The sequence below is a fragment of the Lytechinus variegatus genome, chromosome 5 (genome assembly GCF_018143015.1).
Source record: "Lytechinus variegatus isolate NC3 chromosome 5, Lvar_3.0, whole genome shotgun sequence".
In the NCBI taxonomy this organism is placed as follows: Eukaryota; Metazoa; Echinodermata; class Echinoidea; order Temnopleuroida; family Toxopneustidae; genus Lytechinus; species Lytechinus variegatus.
The window spans coordinates 40733905-40754578 of record NC_054744.1 but is presented as its reverse complement, the minus strand read 5'-3'; the positions used below and the strand labels follow the sequence as shown (position 1 = coordinate 40754578).

General features: G+C 36.9%; 1 protein-coding gene across 1 annotated transcript; it reads right to left on the bottom strand.

Moving 5' to 3' along the window:
* Window positions 1-7556: 7556 nt before the first annotated feature.
* On the bottom strand, window positions 7557-20577 carry LOC121416156 (lysyl oxidase homolog 2-like). Its single transcript, XM_041609631.1, has 5 exons — window positions 20439-20577; window positions 16199-16528; window positions 15565-15686; window positions 9822-10035; window positions 7557-9174 (listed from the first exon to the last, which is right to left on the bottom strand). Exons 1-5 carry the CDS (start codon window positions 20569-20571, stop codon window positions 8450-8452), a joined length of 1524 nt encoding a protein of 507 aa, XP_041465565.1. The 5' UTR covers window positions 20572-20577; the 3' UTR covers window positions 7557-8449.
* Between the last annotated feature and the right edge of the window lie 97 nt (window positions 20578-20674).

Genomic DNA, 20674 nt, shown 5'->3' with positions numbered 1-20674 from the left:
GCCAAACTACACTGACATTGCACAATACATATTATATGATGATAATTTTGTTATGAAATGATGTCCGTTGATTAAACTGTCAGTCTAACTTGGCTACATGTAAGCACTACCTTCCAAGGCATAATTTTCCGGTCGAGAATTGACGGTATAGCCAGCCATGTTGACCCTATTCGTATATCGTTGATATAGACCTAATTTCAAACGTAAACCTCACCTAAATGCAATTCATAAGACGTAATGAGACTTACTCTATTATCGGCTCGCTCAAAACGATCGTGTTTTGGCGGGAACTAATTGCTTGCACAATCGAAATGTAGATTTTGGCTGGATACCCATTACTGTTATAATGTGATATGCAATCACCTCAATTATGTGCATTAGAATTATACCTGGAATGAATTGGCTTGTTAGAAAAATTATATAAATTAACTTTAAATAGGAAAGGATGTGACATAGATTTTCTTCAACGTGTACATTGTATGTAAATGTTTTTGATCCATTGTATAACATAGGTGGGAAAAAATAGTGTTAATAAAGAGATTCTTATTATCTTTATTAATAGCAACGTAATTTTCACGACGCCCCAACACATTAACACGATTAGGGAGGGAATTCCAAAATTGTATACCTTTAGAATAAAATGTTTCCAATTTGACCCTTTATCATAGGCACAACAAAGTTAAATTGACTATTTCTTGCTTCATGCCCATGAATACTAGATGACCGAGTAAATTTTGTTTATATGTAATGATATTCGTTTGAATTGAACATTTTATAAATATGGTGATGTATAAGCTGTTGCGACCTCAGGTCGATGCGAAGGCGGCCAGCTTTTTCAATTTCATTCTTCCCAATATGTGTCCTTGGTGTAAACAAGTAATTAATCTAACAATCTTTCTTTGAATTATTATAAACGTTTTTTTGATCAACCTTTAAGACTGCGGTACCGTGCTGCATTAGCATAATCAAATACACACTGTACTAATTAAAAACTTAAAATGCGTCTGGGTTTCGTATTCATGCGATTTTGGTACCGGTACAAAAATTTCAGGCGAGCATTAGCTTCTCTTCTTTTTCTTTTACAATAGAGTCAACCATAGATGTACATGAGAGATCACTATTTAATATCAGGCCTAAATACTTCACGGAATTCTGTCTCTTAATTAATTGATTATTATAGTATATATTGAAATCGTCTGTATATATGTTTAGACTTACCCTGCGAACAAAACTAAATACTCTCAGTTTTACCAATATGTAAGCTAAGCTTATTATCTGAAATCCATTTGACATAATTTGATATTTCAATCAGCTTAGGACTTGTATCAGAATATAGTAACACACTGTCGTCTGCATATAAAAGTTATTTACTTTCATTGACACAATACACCTATCATTGATATAGCACATAAAAAGAATGGGACCTAATATTCTCCCCTGTGGAATTCCACACTTTATAGGCATAAAATCTGAACGCAAATTTTGCATGGAATCCACTTTGCGATTGGTGAAGTAAGACCAATTATTTGCTCGATACAGAAATTATTATAAAAATGATGGGAAACCAGAATTTGTGATTGCATATTCTTACCTATTAACCTCTTGATGTTTGTCCGGTCCTTTTGAGACAGATTTTAAGAGAGAGAAAAACAATCATTCTAAATATTATATTTCTTTGCAATCGTTAATTGCAATTATGCTGTCCCATTTTTCATCTTTGCATTTAGCCTAATCCTGAATTATCATAAGGAAAAGCACACTTTGTAGTCTTAAAATTCATGATATTTTTTCGTCCACAAATGATGTATCATTTTTATATCTTATTTTCAATGAGGGTGGCACTACTGCACCACAAAAGTGTTACCAAAAAAGTGGAGCGTTGTGGCCCAGTGGATTAGTCTTCGGACTTTGAAACAGAGGGTCATGGGTTCGAATCCCAGCCATGGCGTAATTTCCTTCAGCAAGAAACTGATCCACAATGTGCTGCACTCAACCCAGGTGAGGTAAATGGGTACCGGTAGGAAGTAATTCCTTAAAAAGCTGTGTGCGCTATGAACGCCTAGCTTAGCCGGGTAATATAAGAGCGCCTAATTGAGCACCTAACAAGGTGGATATGTGCGCAATATAAATACCCTATATTATTTTTATTATTATTACTGTTGTCTTTATTGTTCAGATTGGGAAATTCGGATTCCCATCGATATGAATATCTTGAGTTGATTTATTAAAACGAGGAAAATAATCGCTTTATAAAACAAAAGACTCAGAAAAAATACGTCAATGAATAACGTAGGGTGATGAAATCAGTGATGATATTTTTTTCATATTCATTTGTGTTTATCATCGCTTAATATGAACAAAATTTCATACAAGATAAAAGAGAAAAATCGAAATACTATATTCTAAAATGTCATAAACATTCTTTGAATAAATGGTGTAAATTTTATGATCACGTGATGAAATCACATTTCACCATTGTATTAGCAAGACTATTGCATTCTTTTTCCCCATTGAAAGCTATTAATTAGTTTTTATTTGAGTTTATTTGTTCCCGCCAATATTTTGTTAACGCGTAATATCTTGAGAAAACTAGGGCGCTCAGGGGAGCAAATCCTGAGGGGATATCCATAGACAATAGAGAATGCTAAGGTTCATGGAAAGCCGTGATTATTAAACAACTTGCGTCGATTGTATCTATTCTTTTCACGGCTTGATATTTTCATATGGAAATACATATCGATTTTCATGGCGGAAATTAACCGGAGTCAACTAGCTGTAAGCGGCAGTTGACTACACGGGCAAAGCCCCGAAAGGAAATTGCATGAATACACCAAGATCAACATAACCCTATCTCATTACAGAAACCCAGCTTTATTATGTTAAAGAAAAGAGAAGGAGATGGAAAATTTGAAAGAAAGAGAAAGAAAGAGACAGAGATAGAGAGATAGAGAGAATGGTGGCATAACATGAAAGATGTGTGGATACATGGATCGCGAGTTCTTTTCTTGGCGAATCTTAATTACATTTGTATTCAAGCGTTGAATCGGCTCGCGTAAACGTCGCCATTGATACCTGTTGCATGCTTTCCATTGTCACGACGTCTTAGCAGGAAATTGGCTTCATGCATAAATAACGGTGTCAGTCACTAAGGCTTGTCGGCCGGAGTAGCCCCAGGGCCATTGTCCGTCATTCCCCTTAGCTCCTTCGCCGGATGAAAGTGGAAAATATGAAGGAGGTATCAACATCTTTTGTGGCGAAATTACAGTGTGCTGCGACAATAATTGAGACAACAATGACACTGTATGTCCACACCTTTTCACGATATAAACGTTTAACAAACATTTGTGTAGCTGGCAATAAGATTTGGCGTTATTAGAGGTTAGCGTTTGCTCTATGAACACAAAGAGTTGTTTACAAAAGAGAAATGTAACGGAAAGGGTGACTAGGCTTTATAGAGAAGACGTTAAAAGTCATTTTTCTCTTTTCTGCCTTTGTCCAGACAAATATGAAGGAGATGAGAGGTTACTTTAATCCTGTTCTTTACTGAAAGGGGTATTCTGAATGCTCACGGACTCCTGATGTCACCCAAAGAATATTTTCAACTTCATGCACCTGTTGGTATTATCTTGTGATACCCCAGTGCTTATAAACCCCATCTCATTCATTCCCCTTGCACCCCCTCTCAGTTTCCCTCTCTCCCCTTTTCTCTCCCTCTTTCTTTTTTTTCTTTCTTTCTTTCTTTCTTTCTTTCTCTCTCTCTCTCTTTCTTTCTTTCTTTCATTCTTTCTTTCTTCCTTTCTCTCTTTCTTTTTTCTTTCTTTCTTTCATTCTTCCTTTCTTTCTCTCTCTCTCTCTTTCTTTCTTTATTTTTTGTTGTTTGTTTTTGTTTATCTCACTACATCTCTGTCTCGCTTCTTCTCGCACATGCACACATCTCACTCTTATTCCCTCTACACCACACGTACACACCCTCACCCACATAAACATATGCACACACACATTCTAGTCTCTAATTTCTTCTTTCTTATATCTTCAATAATATTGTCTATAAAAATGCTTATTCTTTCTATATTTTATAATTTTCTCCTTCCACTCATTTTCCGTGTTACGTGTATAATAACTCATCCTCTTTCCATTTCTACACCATATTTACATGTTTATTACCCTCTAATACAACCTGTTCTAGATATAATAGGCCTCACTCGGTTACCACCCCCCCCCCCTCTCCACCCCATTCGCACATGCGCTCTTGCACATCAAAGAACACTCTCCCAGTTCCCCCCCCCCTCTCTCTCTTTCCTTTTCTCTCTATAATCATGACATTAATAAGATTTTAAGGATACAACTTGCTAACACTTATATCATCTATTTTTCCTCGGATAGGGGTTTTCTTTGTATCACATTGTCTATCTCGTAAACAATGCCACCTTGACTTGAAATAAGCCGCACATGACCTTATTATTCAAATACCACATCTGAAAGAAAATAAAACTGCTTTATCATTTTCAAAAATCGAATATCGTTAGATTAAAAAATGTTCTTGAGGTAACTCATATTCATTATATCATTTCGTTCGTTGAATTGCTTTATGGGCCTATGATCATGGAATCTTTACAGAACTAAAGAACAATTCTTTCGAAATGTTACATGTTATTAAACTGTCGCCGGAGCCATAAAACATACTTTCTTCACGTTTGTTTGTATTCTATTCAGATTAATCATGATTTCGTCAAATTAACATGATTGATAGGCAATATACGATAATAAACTGTTTTATATAGTCCTAAATAAAACTGAAAATTTGCAGCACAGATCAATCGAATATCATCACTGTAGTTATTTGATTAATCATCATATTTTAGGAAGAGCATATTTGGATGGAAAATCTCAAAAGATTGGGGCCAGTCAGGTATTAAGTACATGCTTTGAAAAATCGACCACATTACCATGAAAGTAGCTGGAGGAAAACAAACAACGCGGATAAAATGAAAACAAAATAAGATGTTAGCGAAAGAACTCGAAGAGAATGGATGAATATCGGAGAAATGTGTTAACCTTTGGCATAAATTAAGTCAATGATGAAAAAACCGGGGAGATTATAAAATTCAAAACAGTTAGAATAGGTGGGATTATCTTGAATATAAAACTGTACATTGAAATGAAGATAAGACAAGGTAACAATGGTAAAGTAAAAGAAAGCTGGATGGGAGGAAGGGGTAGATAGGAATTGCAGGGGGCAGCAGCAGGGGGAGTGAGGGAGAGTGAGTTAGTGAGAGAGATAGGGAGAAGGAGAGAGAGGGAAAGAGGGGGAGGAGGAGATGCAGAGGGCAAATATTTTCTTCTTTTTTTTCCAGATTTAGTATTTCAGAAAACATTCCTGGTCTAAAAGAATGACATGTTATGAAAAAAAATTAATAACTTTTTTTTGGATGCATGTTTTTGCATTAGATAATGTATTACATCATTTCAAATGATTGTATTTCAAAATCTCTGTATTCTTTCCTAGATTCATTGCAATAGAGATTACTTATGAACTACATTTACAACCTTGATTTTACGGTCCCGTTATGACTCAGATAATGAATATCAAAAACATTACTTTATTGGAAAATAGATAGCGAGAACCGGGGACAAGAAAAGCAATTAAAATGGGCGAAAAAGAAGGGATTCTTGATAATCTTGACCCTTTGCTGTTCTTTTTTTCCAGTTAGATATGGGGTCACTTTCAGCCAATGGCTGAACTTTTTCACAGTATACATTCTTAAAATGTTGGGCAACATGCTGTCCACACAATTGGTTAAACATTTATCCAACTCTGTGTAGTTTCAACCAATACTGTGTAGTTTTCACCCAAAGCACACATTATTGGTTTAAAACTGCCCAAAATTGCATAAAGTTTTAACTAATTGTTTTGTGTGGACAATTGTGTTGCCCAACATTTTTAAGAGTGTACATGTATGTATACACGTAAATAAGATATGTAAGAAATACATAACAAATGCAATGTAAATACTTTTTATTATTATTTTGCTGTTTGCATTTCTATTAAAGAATTAAACAATAAAGGGCTCAACAATTCTTGTTCTATAATACTGAAATGGATTTGGTAAGATACCGGCGCTTCTGAGTGCTGCGACATAGCGTGCTATTTTTTTTTCGCGGCAACAACTGAACTCGATATCACAAAAGTGGTATAAGGTTATCATTTTGGATATAGTAGAAATCATGTCTTGTGTATAAAGACCATATCAAATTTAGTTTTCTAACTTTATATCACTATCCGGTGTATATTTTTCGTATTGATTTTGTTTTTCCATTGAATAAAAACCTTCAGCTCGAATTCAAGTTTCCGTCTCAGCAAATTGAGTAAATGATTCGAGTGTGGTGGCGCTGTTTACAAAATAATCATATGGCATTATCAAGTACTCTTCCAAATTTGTATGACTGATATCATTATGTGCTTCAAATAATAAAAAAAGAGTTACTGGAATGGATTTTGTATCCTGCTATAAATAACATGTTACATCTTCCTTGCATTCTGATTAAAAACTTAAGCAATCTGAACAGTGATATGATAGACTTGAAGACACACCCTCTCCCTCGTACTCTCTCTCTCTCTCTCTGACACACACACACTTTTTTTTAACACAAGTGTACACCTAGTTACCAATAATGCATATAGCATTTCCATTTATTTGAAAGCAGGATAAAAGAGCAATGTAAATTAAATGCCTTGCTCACAGGCATAGGTGCCGCGGCCGGGGATCGAACTTCGGATTTTCCATGTATAGCCAGGCGCCTTAGACCACTTGGCCACGGCACCTCCACACACACTCACGCACACACCATCACACACTCCTTCACCCCATCCCCCGTCTTCATGTCCCTTTTTTAATTTAATAAATAGCAGTTCTCTCTCTCTCTTTCTGTAGCTGCAAACACATTCTTCTTTGTTTCGTCATTCTCACTTAAGGGTTTGTATTATCAGTTATTTTGTAATTCTATTCTTTTTATAATCAATATTTTCAAAACATGTTAAACAATATCCTTGGGGTAATACACAATTTAATATCAATGATTAACAAAATATAAATCATTATGTAGACAGATCATTTAATTAAGTGATTACGTAGTTTATATACAATAAAATATATGTCACATCATGTTACCTTTATTTCAAATTAAGAATGTGAATACGTGCATATAATATTTAAGCATTAGTACTGACTTGCATAGAATGTCGTATAACAAATCTTTCATTTTATGACACAGCATGATAATAGATACATCTCATTTCATATCAATTAAAGATAATTCATATCTTACATAGCCTATCATAAAATCTTGTATTACTTCCATTGTTATTTGCCGTATCACCACGTCTTTCTGATAGGACAGGGTGGGATTTATATAATTCTTTATGTCTTTCAAATAACATCAAATCTTAAATTTGTAATGTCCAATCTTATGTTGATGCAGTCTTCTTGTACTCGTCCCATTGTATCGGGGATACAAACTTATGCGGGTTTGTCAAACCTGTATTTTTGTGTAGGTCCTATTCATATCTGGACCCGTCAGAAGAACAACCGTTCGGCTGAGAAGAGCTATGCAGCCCATGTGTGGACAACGAACAAAAATAGACACGATTGTACTTGGCTGTTTTGGTTGCCTGAATTAACACGAAGATGAAAAGGAAAAGTTTATCATGACCATGATAATGACTAAAATCACCAGAAGAGAGAAAAGGAGTTTTATAATTAGGACGCCATCACAATACCAGAATACCGTCCATTCATACAAACATGTTGGACTGAATTGTCGAAGGACTCTACTTCTTCGAGCAGTGAGTGAAGTGCGCCAGCTAGGAGGATATTATTGAATAAACAGTAAATATTCCTCGTGAAAAGCGACAAGAATCTGCCAGATAGGAAATATTATATCAACAAATACAATAATTTATTTAAACGGCAACATAATGTTGGTGAAAATTTTGTACAGTTCCGTTCATTTCCCAATACCTATATCCAGCACCGTCATCTCACCTTCTTGTAATTTTCAGAATACAAAAATAATTATTGCAAATTAAGAGTAAACGAAAGGAAATGTTCATTATTCTAACTACTAGACTGGTAGTGAAAATACCCAGAGTTATTCACTGAGTAATCCCCTTTTATATTGTCACAAATATATTTTAGCTCAGACTTCTTAATGTAGTTTGCGTTCAATCAAAATCTTATTGTCAGACGAATATTCAGGCATTCTACGTAGAACTTAAAAATTGTTCTTGTTTATGTTCATACTTTACCTTGCAAACCCTTTTTGTTGATAGTTTTGATTACTGCCATGCTTGTATGTTCAGTTTGTTGTCTTTTAAAGAAAGATATAATTTATGCTACTGATTTTTTTTTCCAAACGTACCTCTAAATAAACTAAGCCTCTTTCGTAGTTACTACACTTCAACTGATGTTACAGTTGCGTCCATATTGACCATGTCTTTAGGGATAATGGGGATTGGGTTTCGGCAACCTGATAGGGATATATCATCGCCCTCATCGCCAGAGCTTGAGGGGCCTTGCAAGGAAATAGTTTCCAGTTCATTATGTTGACTTACAGACTGAGTATTCATCTGCGGCGATTCAACCGCTGTGGAATAGTCCGGAGGTGATTGTTGACCGCAGCGAGCCGCTAACCGTTCAGCGTCCGCCCTGTTCTCATACTGTAATCGCAACTGATCGGCGTCAAGCTCTTGGAAGAAATCGAGAGCGTCAGTTTCGGTATAACGCGGAGGTTGTTCGGTATAACGTTCCTCTCTTCCTACAACCGGGATCTCAATCCGTGGAAGAGACAGCTGTGAGTACGGCGGTGGTATGTCTTCCTCAAGGCGGGAGTAAGGAGGCAAGTCGTTCCCCTGTTGACCATTACTGATGGTATTGACATTAGGTGCTTGACGTCTTTGGGTACCCCTTCTCACTCTTCCTGACCTCCTCCTCCTCCTCCTTCTTCTCTCCGTCTCACTTGGTCGATCTTGTTGCCGTCCATTAGCTAATGTGATCCATCGCCTGTGTCTGCTGGATCTTTTCCTCACACTGACAAGGTAACCTAGGAGGACCATGATGATGATCACGAGGAAGACTATAGATCCAGAGATTGTGGACAGTGTAAATGATGACTTATCTGTAAAAGAAAAAACAAATTTTTTTTTAATTACCCCCTCAAAATTAGGCAGATAAGCATTCGATATCATCATGATCATAGTGTCTTGATACTTGCGTCATGTCGATATTATAAAGAATGTGTCGACGCTTGTCATTTTCCGCTAAGGTGTAAGGATCTGATAATTCCAGGATGCTTGCTGTCTCCAGTGAGGCTTTACTCAAAATGGAATCTCTGGTCTACCCGGGCTGATTTTTTTTCTCTCACACTTGAAAATTTACCTTGAATATTTTCAGATGGACTTTGTTACTGACATACCATGGTAAAACAATCCACTGCCCATTGTAAAATAATCCCTTCCTAACTTTCCCAACCACATAGCTCGGTAATTTGAGAGTTAGTGCACTCTGAAACAGTGATTGCGATTGGTTCATAGTGGGTATAATGTGGGATATTTTGTGCATCCACCTATGATTGCAAACTTTGTGTTATGGTACAGATCCCGAGGCGTAATATAAAGAACCTGGCACAGGCTTCAGCAGCCAATGAAAATGGAGGTTTCGTGGAAGTTCTCATCAGGGCTTTCCCTAAATCGCACTTTCTATTCGCTTTTCTCTTAAGGGCACAATCCGGTTACCGGCTAATGATCTTGTATTCTTTATACTCACCGTATGAGGGTGAAGATGTCTCCACATTGCTGCAATTTATATAAGGGACATGCGATTGACAAGATGTTAAATTATTAACATCGTTGGGACATTCTTCCAATTTCCATTCATCGCCGATGCATTGGTAATCCCTCCTGTATACTGAGGTTAATGTCTCAGGAACCCTAATCGAAGAAGCACGTCCTACTGGATACCCTAGTCGTCTACACGCCACCTGCAAATATTGAATAAAAATAACGAACAAAGTATTTGAACCGACGTGAGTCATTATAATGTTTTTCCAGATTGGCTTAATTTTTGGCAAAGAACCTTCAGTGATCTGGGGCATTAGATTTATGAATGACTTGATTGATGATAAGGGTGTGTGTATGTATATTTGAGATTTGTCAGATGTGTATCAATTAGATATGATTATTTACGTCGACCTTTAACGTAACCATCCGAAAGACGTGACCTGGGGGGGGGGGCGTTTCATCAATATTGTCGTCCGACAAGTTGCAGATCTGACAACTTTCCTGGATTCTGATTGGTTGAGAAGCACTGTTACTATAGACCAATTTCACGGCCGGTTTATGTATTTGGCCCTCTATCGGCGACGCCATTGCTGCGGTGGGCAAGTGCGCTGACCGCGATTGGCTCTGTGTACAAATTCAATGAAAGATGACAGATAAGCTCTGATATTGTGTCATTAACTTCATCATAAATCAATAAAATAAAGCATGGACACATGGGTAGACGATGTAAGACAATAGCCATATCTGACCGATGAAGGTATGGTGAATTTTTGCACTTTGGCTACTTTTTCCCTTAGTTTTGTCAGTAAAAGTGAGTTGATGATGACCAAGAATCGCTGTTGGTTTTCATCAGGGAGCTCACTTCTTGTTGCTAGTAAATTGTGTTAGAGTAGCGCGAGAGTGAACGAGACATAGAGTGAGAGAGAGGGAGAGGATGAGAGAGGGGAGAGGGGGGAGAGAGTATGTGTGAGAGGAGGGGGATATTGAGAGGGGAGAGGGGAATAGTGAGAAAGGGGGGGGGTAGTGAGAGAGAGAGAGAGAGAGAGGGGGGGCTAGCGAGAGAGTGTGTGAGAGAGGGAGAGAGAGGGATAGTGTAATACAGACAAGGGGATAGTGAGAGGGAGAGAGAGAGAGAGAGAGAGGGATAGTGTGAGATAGAGAGAGAGAGAGAGAGAGAGAGAGGGGGACTGATATTTCCATCTAAGCATGATCAAATAAATCCCCCTCCCTCCCCCCACAAAAAAACCCCACCACCACCACATTTTATGCAGGCCTATAAGTATCCAAAAGGAGGGGACAAGGCAAGAGAATAAAACAGAGAGGAAGGAGAAAGGAGGAAGGGGAAGAGAGGGCCACTGGCGACACATTCCTTCATCACGGCCTGGAAACCTATGCAGGGAGTATGGCTTCACACACAAACAGGCTTCATGAGTCCAAGGCGAGTGAATTTCACATTCACTTTGCTTCCAATTCTGAAGCTTTCTCCAATTGTTGTGGTAATTGAACGCAGCACAGCTGCCGCCTGAATTTGTCCGATTAATGCTCATTGTGAATCTTACAAGAAATCCGCTCAATTGGTCCAAAATAAAAAAAAAATCGAACGAATGTACCAAATACCCTATTGACTTGTGTACTATAAAAGTTGATTCGCCCACCGCAGCATGGCGACCAGTCTGCTGCCCTCTCACGTTGTGAAATTGGTCTATAGTAACTGTCGGGTAAAACAGGACTTGTCGGATAAAACGTCTGACGGGTCCTTTCATGAAACGCTCCCCAGGGCTCGACCCTCGAACCTCTGCATCAATTTAACTTCCCCACATTGCTTGGATTACAGGCGCATGCCACAACGCCCAGTGTGGAGGTGCCGTAGCCGAGTAGTCTAAGGCGTCTGGCTATACAGCGCGTCCCAAAAAAAACTATACACTTTTGAAATGGCCGCCAAATAAAAAATCTAGCACTTTGGGGAAAAAGACTCACATATATGGAAAGCCAATGAAGTCAACTTTCAAATGACACCAGAAAGTTGGAAAACTATTAATGCTTGAGCGAGCACTGCCCACTGAAACAAAGGGTATGAAAATTAGGGTGGGCTGGAATTAGCCTTCCAATTTATTTCAGTTGTTGAGAGGCAAATCATTTCGAACTTGCAAAGTTAAGGGCGTTGTGATAGATCAATGATCAACCTTGATCAGTTTTGATAGCTTAAGCAAATTTTTTAAGTTATTATTTTATGCATGAGTGAACACAAATTACACTTTTGGAGCAGCATTTCAACTTTATCATTTGGATCTCTTTTGGGGCAGCATTTCAACTTTATCATGGGGATCTCAGCAATGTGTTCATGTGAGTCGGCCAGTCGGGAGAATAGAGGGTGAAAATCGTGAGATAGGGCTTAAGTGGGAGAAGTAGGTTGATGAAATAAGGGTCAACAGAACATTCAGCCCCTGCCCCCCCCCCCTCTTTCCCACCCTCCCCTCCTGTTGAGAGACTGATGGCTATTCTCATGTACGCGTGAAGTCCAGAGCATCAACTCTTTCCTATCAATCATTCAATCAACAATTTATCAGTAAATCAACTCATTCAATGTGCAATGTGATCAATAAAACATTCATTTTTTCCAATAAATTATTTCATTAATCATCATAATCATTATATTTTTTGGTAATCATTCAAACTGACCATCAGCCACCGGTCACTTGGCAGTTAAGTTTTGAAAAGGCTACAATCCAGGAGATGAGACAGAGAGAGAGAGAGGGGGGGGGGGGCTGGAAAATGGAGATGAAGAGGGGAGGGTACCTATGACTTTTAATTTGTAAAAGGACAAAAAGAAGAGGAATGCCCTTTTAACCAAGTCTTAGCATACCTCGCCCTCTTGCTTGTAACAGGTACATGTACCATCACATTACTCTGACTCTCATGAACACACTTCTGATGTCCACAAGATGAATATGCTACACTAAAATTACAATTCCTGTTCACTCATGCAGTACATTTCAATTTAGTAATTCATGAAATTTGCCTATTAAAACCAAAACTTATCTCACTCATGAATAGCAGAACACCCTTAGCTTTGTAAGTTCCAAAGGACTAACCTCTCAAAAAACTGTATGGCTAATTCCTGCCCAGCCTAGCCAAGCTTAGTCTCTCAGGAGGAGAGAAGTGGGGGGAGGGGGTAGAGATGGAGGGAGGGGTTGCTAAATGTTCTGCTGACCTTTAGCCCATCAACTTACTTCACCTACCTAAGTCATATTACCCCCTCTTCTCCTGACTGTCATGAACACCAAATAACCTTCAACTTTGCAAGTACCAAACAAAAAATCTGAAAGAAATTGGAAGGCTAATTCCAGCCCACCCTAATTTGCATACCCTCTGTTTCAGTGGGCAGTGCTCGCTCAAGCATGAATAATTTTCCAATTTTTTGGTGTCATTTGAAAGTTGACTTTATTGGCTTTCCATATCTATAAGTCTTTTCCCCCAAAGTGCTACATTTTTTATTTGGCAGCCATTTCAAAAGTGTATAGTTTTTTTTGGGACGCACTGTACATGATAATGGATATTTACTTACTCATGATGAATGTGAACAAAAAAATTGTTTTAAAGATAATTATTTGTCTTATTTTTTTATTAGTCAAACAATGAAGTGTCGATATCGAGTAAATGTTGAAAATTGTGAAAAGAATATAGAAAATCATTTAAATACCTTCACACATAAAGAATGTCAATATATCGATAAAACTTTGCTTGGAAAAACAAAATGAATTCCTTTGATATGTTGGATGAAATTTTCAGTTTATGATCGTTGGATTTTGTTCTTTTTATTCGAATCAACTTTTTATTTGGGTGGACGTGTCCTTTGATACATTCCCTACAAAAAAATCTCGCCTTAACCTAAGACAATCATTTCGGCAAAGGAGAGTGAGCTGATGACTTTACTACACAATGTGTACGATGTGCACTGGATTACATTATGTCATTCACCATTATTCATGATCAGCACCCGGACGATAACTTTCTTATATTACATCCGATTTTGATGAAATTTTCAGCGTTTTGCTAGTTCGATTTATCTCTATCTATTAAAATCAACATTTTTTTCTGGGGTGGACTTGACCTTTAAGAAGACTTAGATGCCACCTCCATCACTTTCATTTTTATCGCAGAACATATTTTCAAGCTTATTTCTACAATCAAGCAAATGAGGATATTCTCACAATGGAAACTGACGTAAATATGTCTTTAAAGGGATGGTCCAGGCTGAAAATATTTATATCTTTATACAAAGAGTAGAATTCACAGAGCAAAATGCCAAAAATGTCATCAAAATCGGATAAAGAATGATAAAGTTATTGAAGTTTAAAGTTTAGCAATATTTTGTGAAAACAGTCGTCATGAATTTTCAGTAGGTAGGCTGATGATGTCACATCCCTACTTTCCGCTTTCTTATGTTAATAAAAAAATGATATTTTTTTCATTATTTCATACTTGTCTGAATAATACGCCTCCATTATAATGAAATAAGTTGCAGCAATAAATATATAATGCACTAAATCGGTTTTCAATCCAAATTTTCTAGTTCTTGGAGGGAAAAAAAATGAATAAACCTAATTTCATATAATAAAATACAAAAGAACAAGTGGGGATGTGACATCATCAGCCCATCAAATGAATATTCATGACGACTGTTTTCACAAAATATTGCTAAACTTTAAAATTCAAGAACTTTGTTATCGGATTATGATGAAATTTCGACATTTTGCTAGGTGAATTCTACTCTATTTACTAAGCTATAAAAAATTTCAGCCCGGACCATCCCTTTAAATGATAATACCAATTAATAAAATAACGCTTGGACTATCTTGAAGTAGCTTACTATTATATATAAGAATTGTATATATAAGAGAGTCCTAGTGGTAGTGGAAAGTACAATAGGATTAGCTATGCTGTTTACAATGTTAATTTCGCTGAGCTCATTCAAGAGTCTTCTAGAAGTGGACTATTCTAGAAAGATGGATAATCTTCTTTTTTAAAGACAATACTAGAAGCTTCCAGAATAGTTGAAATTAATATAAATAAGCTGGCAGTTTCTTCATCATATCAGATCAGAACTCAGAGTTTCACACCAAACATTAGGTCAGAGCATAGATTATTTCCAACTGGAATTCAAAATTTATCTTCCGAGGAATCATTTGCACGCCATCAATTAACTGTTTGCAGTTACTTTGAGAGAGAAATTATCAGTTCTCATCGAGATCATCAACCTGTTTTAATGAACGCTTTCAACCCATGGAATGCTGAAATTGACTGTTAATCATCATCAACATCATCTTCACAGACGTTTCAACTCGTTACAGTGACTCTTATTATTCGTCGTGTTTGAACATCAACTTCATCATCGCCAGCATTGTGGACATTAATTTTATTAAGGAACTTTTGCCAGCTAACCTTGATATGTATATCATTTGGAATATACAAAGGGACTAATCGGAACTGACACTTTAAGAGATGTAAGATCATTATTTTTGTGTTGTTTATTGTATGATTGATCTATTTCCTGTAATAATTAAAGGAAATCAAATTTGAAACTAAATTTTCATTGTTATTTGTTGCAGTATCGTAACACTACATGGAATTGTGGTCGGCTAGATGTGCGTATGTATGTCAAGTTGTCTGTTTGTCGGTTAGCGATCATATGTGTTTCAATTCGAAAATAAACTTATGAAATAACAAACCTTAGAGTTGACACTTGTCCAGTAAGACGTGCATAAGGTGATCCATTCGTTGGTATATACTTGAACAATGCCGTTCAAAAAATTTCCACTAGTTCGACTACCTTTGAGGCGAATTGCAGCATCTAAACGCAGAACGTTATAAAAACAAATCAGGCAAGTTAATAGCTCAAGTTCAGTGCTTCAGTTTTATTGGTAGTGAGACCGAATATTTCCCTCACCTTTTACTGTAGGACTACGGTAATTAGGCCTACAATTTACATGTGCCTTCAAATGTAGATTAAATTCGATTGAAAGCCGTTTCCTAGATAGTCATAAGACTGTGACACATTAATTGATATGGTAGGCTATAAAATCTAATTCTTGACTACAGAGGGCGTCCCTAGGCCTGACCAATATAAACAATATTCAGGTCCAAACTCCAGATTTCATGTTTATTCCACATTTGAAAAACCTCGTAAAAAATGATCAAATCTTTTCCGGCATTACTTCATAAACGCGAAATGGCAATAGTATGATTTTATTTTTCCCTACACACCCAATTCTGATGCATTTAATTTCAGCCGTTCATTTACGGGAAAGAAGGAGGAAGTATTCTGAACAGAGTATAGACACAAAGATTCCGGTTTGGACATACCGCAAGTAATGGCCACGTCGAGTTCATGGTTAATGTATTCTCCTTTCACTTGGACATGTGAACATTGTTCCAAGGAAGTTGCTTCCTCCGGACACTTCACATTCGCAAGATGGACTGGGCCACTGCCTCGACCATAATAACCTCCTCCAAGAACCGCAACTTGGTTGCCATGGAATCCAAGCTGCTTGCAGACTACACTAACTTCATTGTAGCCCCACGTATTAATATTCGTGATGGTCCCCCATTGGCCATCTAAGAACACTTCTATTCTCCCCTCGGTGGATAGCTGTGAGCCATCCAGTCGAATCACCCAATCAAGTTTACCTGAACCTGTTAATAAAAAATGACGGCATTTAAAATTTCATGAGATACATGACGATTGAATGACACTTGAATATATCGCATAATAAGTCAATGTACAAAAATATTTCAGCTCGCGTTTCGCGCTTTTGTTTAACGCATCTCACATTATGTATACAAAAAAGAGTGCTTTTCCGTCAGGTCTGGATACAAAACGACTCAGCTCACGCTATGTGTTCACATCATAGGCATTATATTTGTTCAGTGTAAGCGCATCTTGTTCACGAACTCCTGTATACATATACACATATCAGTTCGCCCTTTCATCTACATGACCGTGACTTTTTATTAGATACGCATCCTGCTCATGACAACAAAAAGTCTGTAGAATACTAGTAGCTGTTCGTCATCTATCTTACAAACAGTCCCCCAAATCCGGCTTTTCAATTCAATTCAATTCAAAGTCTTCTTTATTCGCATAAAAATGCACATATACATAAAAACGTGTTTTCCAATTTACAAAACAAACATATTCAGTATCTTAAAAAATGCACTTTAAAACATCTATTCAAAAACAAACAAAACAAAACCGAGGTGGGACCATGAATCAATATGCCTGTAGGCACAGAAAGTCAATAAGTTCCTTCAATTCACTTTCAGTTAAATAAGATACATCCTTTTCATCCCTCATTGTATTGAGTTCCCTAATTTGCTCAACCATGCGATCCACATTAGCTAAGTTGCACTGAACCTTATTCCACTGCCTATTCACCTATCTAGGGTCCATCATATATTTACTATTCAAGTATATGATATTCCCCCAAGCACAGAGAATGAACCAAACTGACTCATTTTTGTTATATATGATACAGTAAAGTTATTAGCCTTAAGAGATGACAAGACAAAATTTAAACATCTTCTATGAAACCACAATTTTATGCACATCGTTTTGGCCAAAAAAGGTAAGAACACATTGTGTGTTTGCCAAGGAACTTTCCACACCCTGCGAATAGCTATTCTCCAGTGTCTAAATAAAGCATCTAAAGATGAGTCAAATAGTGCATATAACTGTGTTCCATAAAAACTACAAAAAAAATTTGAAACAGAATATTACGCAAATAACACTTGGCATGTTTGAAATTGCTCAAAACCATATTGCACTGACGATTAAAATGACCTATGGGTTTGGAAACATCATCACTAAAAATATCCTGACTGATGACATGACCAAGATGACAAATTCTATCCACAACCTGAACTGGACTACCACTGACTTTGATCTGTGGGTCCACTACCTTTTTTCTATCACATGTAAATATGATAAGCTGGCTCTTCTCACTGTTGAATTTTATATCATATTCTGAAGCATAATCCTGACAAATAAGGATCATTCTGTTGAGGGCAACAGCACTAGGTGACAATAGGATTAAATCATCAGCATAAGAGAAAGCACCTGCAAATACATGTCCCATAAAACAACCCTCACCGTTATCTTGGAGTTTAGACAGAAGTCTATCAATATATAAACAATATAGACTGGGCGATAATATTCCACCTTGTTTTACACCATTAGAGACAGTAAAATAATCAGAATAAACACCGTTCCATCTTAGACGGATCTTTTGGTCCAAATACATATTCAATAGAAGTTTACAGAACATGGGACATACTCCTTTGCATAACATGATTTTAAACAATTTAACAAAATTAACTCTATCAAAGGCTTTGCTTGCATCTAATACAAGACCATATACATTACTCTTCTCATGAACAAAGTATGACACTGTCTCTTTTACCATACTGGTACACATAGTTGTTGACAGCCCTTCTTTAAAGCCAAACTGCAGCTCACTAGTGCACAGATTATTAATTTCTCTTTTCATAATCACCAACTCCAACACTTTTCCGATTATACTACTTAACGTAATTGCTCGAAAGTTGCACGAATCACCCAAATTAGCCCAACGTCCTTTAGGAATTGGAATCATTGTACTTCGAAGCATGCTATCAGGTGTCATTTCATGCCAGATCATCCCTGTGAATAACATAGCAACATATTTACTGGTAACCTTTTTACCATGAATTAAATGGTCAGACATTAATCCACTAATATCGTCTTTTTTCGACCCATTCAACTTAGCTATTGCATTACATATCTCTTCTTCTGTTATTATATGGTCATCTTGTACACACTCGTGGCATCTGCATTTATTATCAACAGAGTTATCAATATCATTTTCATGTATATATGCACCATATAATCTGCTAATAATGGTACTATATGTATGGCACTTTCCACCACCACCACCACTACTACCACCACCACTACTACTACCACTACTACTACTACTACTACTACTACTACTAATACTACTACTACTACTACTTCTATTACTACTTCTACTACTACTACTACTAATACTTATACTACTACTACTACTACTACTACTACCCCACTACTGCCCCTACTACTACTACTACTACTACTACTACTACTACTACTACTACTACTTCTATTACTCCTACTACTACCCCTACTATTGCCCCTACTACTACTACTACTACTACTACTACTACTACTATACTACTACTACTACTAGTACTACTATTACTACTATTACTACTACTACAACAACTACTACTACTACTACTGCTGCTGCTGCTGCTGCTTCTACTGCTACTAGATTTACTACTGCACAGTTTTTGTTATTGTCATTATTACTATTTCTTCTTCTGCTGCTGCTGCTGCTGCTACTACTACTACTACTACTAGTACTACTACTAATACTAATACTACTTCTACTACTTCTACTTCTACTACTACTACTACTATTTAATCAAGATGGAAAGTGTGCTATTCAAGTCTCATGCATTATTAAAACTATCAGGAATCATAATTGCTCCATCTAAAAAAAAATAGTAATTTGAAACTCCAATGTAGGACCTGAAATTGCATCACAGTCGTATTGATTGGAATGAATTTATATTATTTCTCAATATTTTCCTTGATAACAAAAACCAACAGATTTTTTTATACATAAAGTTGACTCTGAAATTCATCCTCGTTTTGATTTAACGCGTCATCTAAAGCATAGTGAAAATCGTGATTAATATGTTAATGACTGGTATATTACCCACATCTATAAACCATAAGTACTCTTTGCTTCATTATCAATCTATCCCTCTAAGTATTTTATATCATTCTACAGGAGGCGCGATAGCTCAGTCCGTAGAGCGGGGGATTCGTATTCCGGTGACCCGGGTCGATTCCCACGGCTTGGTGCGCTAGTGCCCTTTGGTAAGGCTTTAATCCTCAGTACCAGGTCCTTCGGAGGGGACCTTAAGCCGTCGGTCCTCTGGTTGCTTGTTTACAAGCATTCATGCTTTCTAAGCAATCAGGTAAAAAAAAATAACCCAAAAAATCACATTTAAATAGGATTCGTCAATCATACATTGTAAAATTGTGGTGTTAAAACTGACACTAATTGGTGTTAATAGAGGACCACACCCTGAGGTGTTAAAATAACACCCTAGAGATTGAACATAACACCAAAGAGTGTAAATGTAACAACCACAATTGTTGTAATAACACCTACAGGTGTAAAACTAACACCACCAATTTAACACCGGTGTAAAGTAACTGGTGTGGTCCTCTATGTACACCGGTTAACACCACTATTTTTGCTGTGTTGATTCAAACAATCATTTGTTGTTTTTTAAACACTTTTTAAGTAGTATTTTCATATTCATTGCATAGTCAAATCACTGACAGTTTTCTTCCCATGCAATTGATGACTACAATTAAATGTGAGTTTTGAAGCAGGAACTTCCTCAAACTTGGAATCAGTGTACGTTTCATTGGTCTGTCATTTAACATGTTTTATTCACACTTTTCTCCAAAATTATATTCAATATTAATATTGATGCAAAGAATACGTACCCGTTGGTATCATATAACAAAGTAGAACCCAAAATAAGCTCCGAAATCGTGAAGCCTGTGTTGTGCTTCCCAACGCCATGTTTTCTCTCTTGAATACACTTCGTGCCCGCGTTATGGAAATAGAAACGATCATGAATTTGCACAATTCTTTGTACTATTTGCAAAGTGTAGTCATGCATTCTATAAAGGGCATTCATCGTTCGATTTTATTGTTATGGCACTAAAAATGACGTAAA

Excerpts from the sequence above, each read along its gene's own strand:
- LOC121416156 (XM_041609631.1), bottom strand. The coding sequence starts at position 20,571 with ATGATCGTTTCTATTTCCATAACGCGGGCACGAAGTGTATTCAAGAGA. Across the intron at positions 16,529-20,438 it reads TTGTTATATGATACCAACGG|GTTCAGGTAAACTTGATTGG; the intron begins GTACGTATTCTT and ends TTTTATTAACAG. Across the intron at positions 10,036-15,564 it reads GGACAAGTGTCAACTCTAAG|GTGGCGTGTAGACGACTAGG; the intron begins GTTTGTTATTTC and ends CAATATTTGCAG.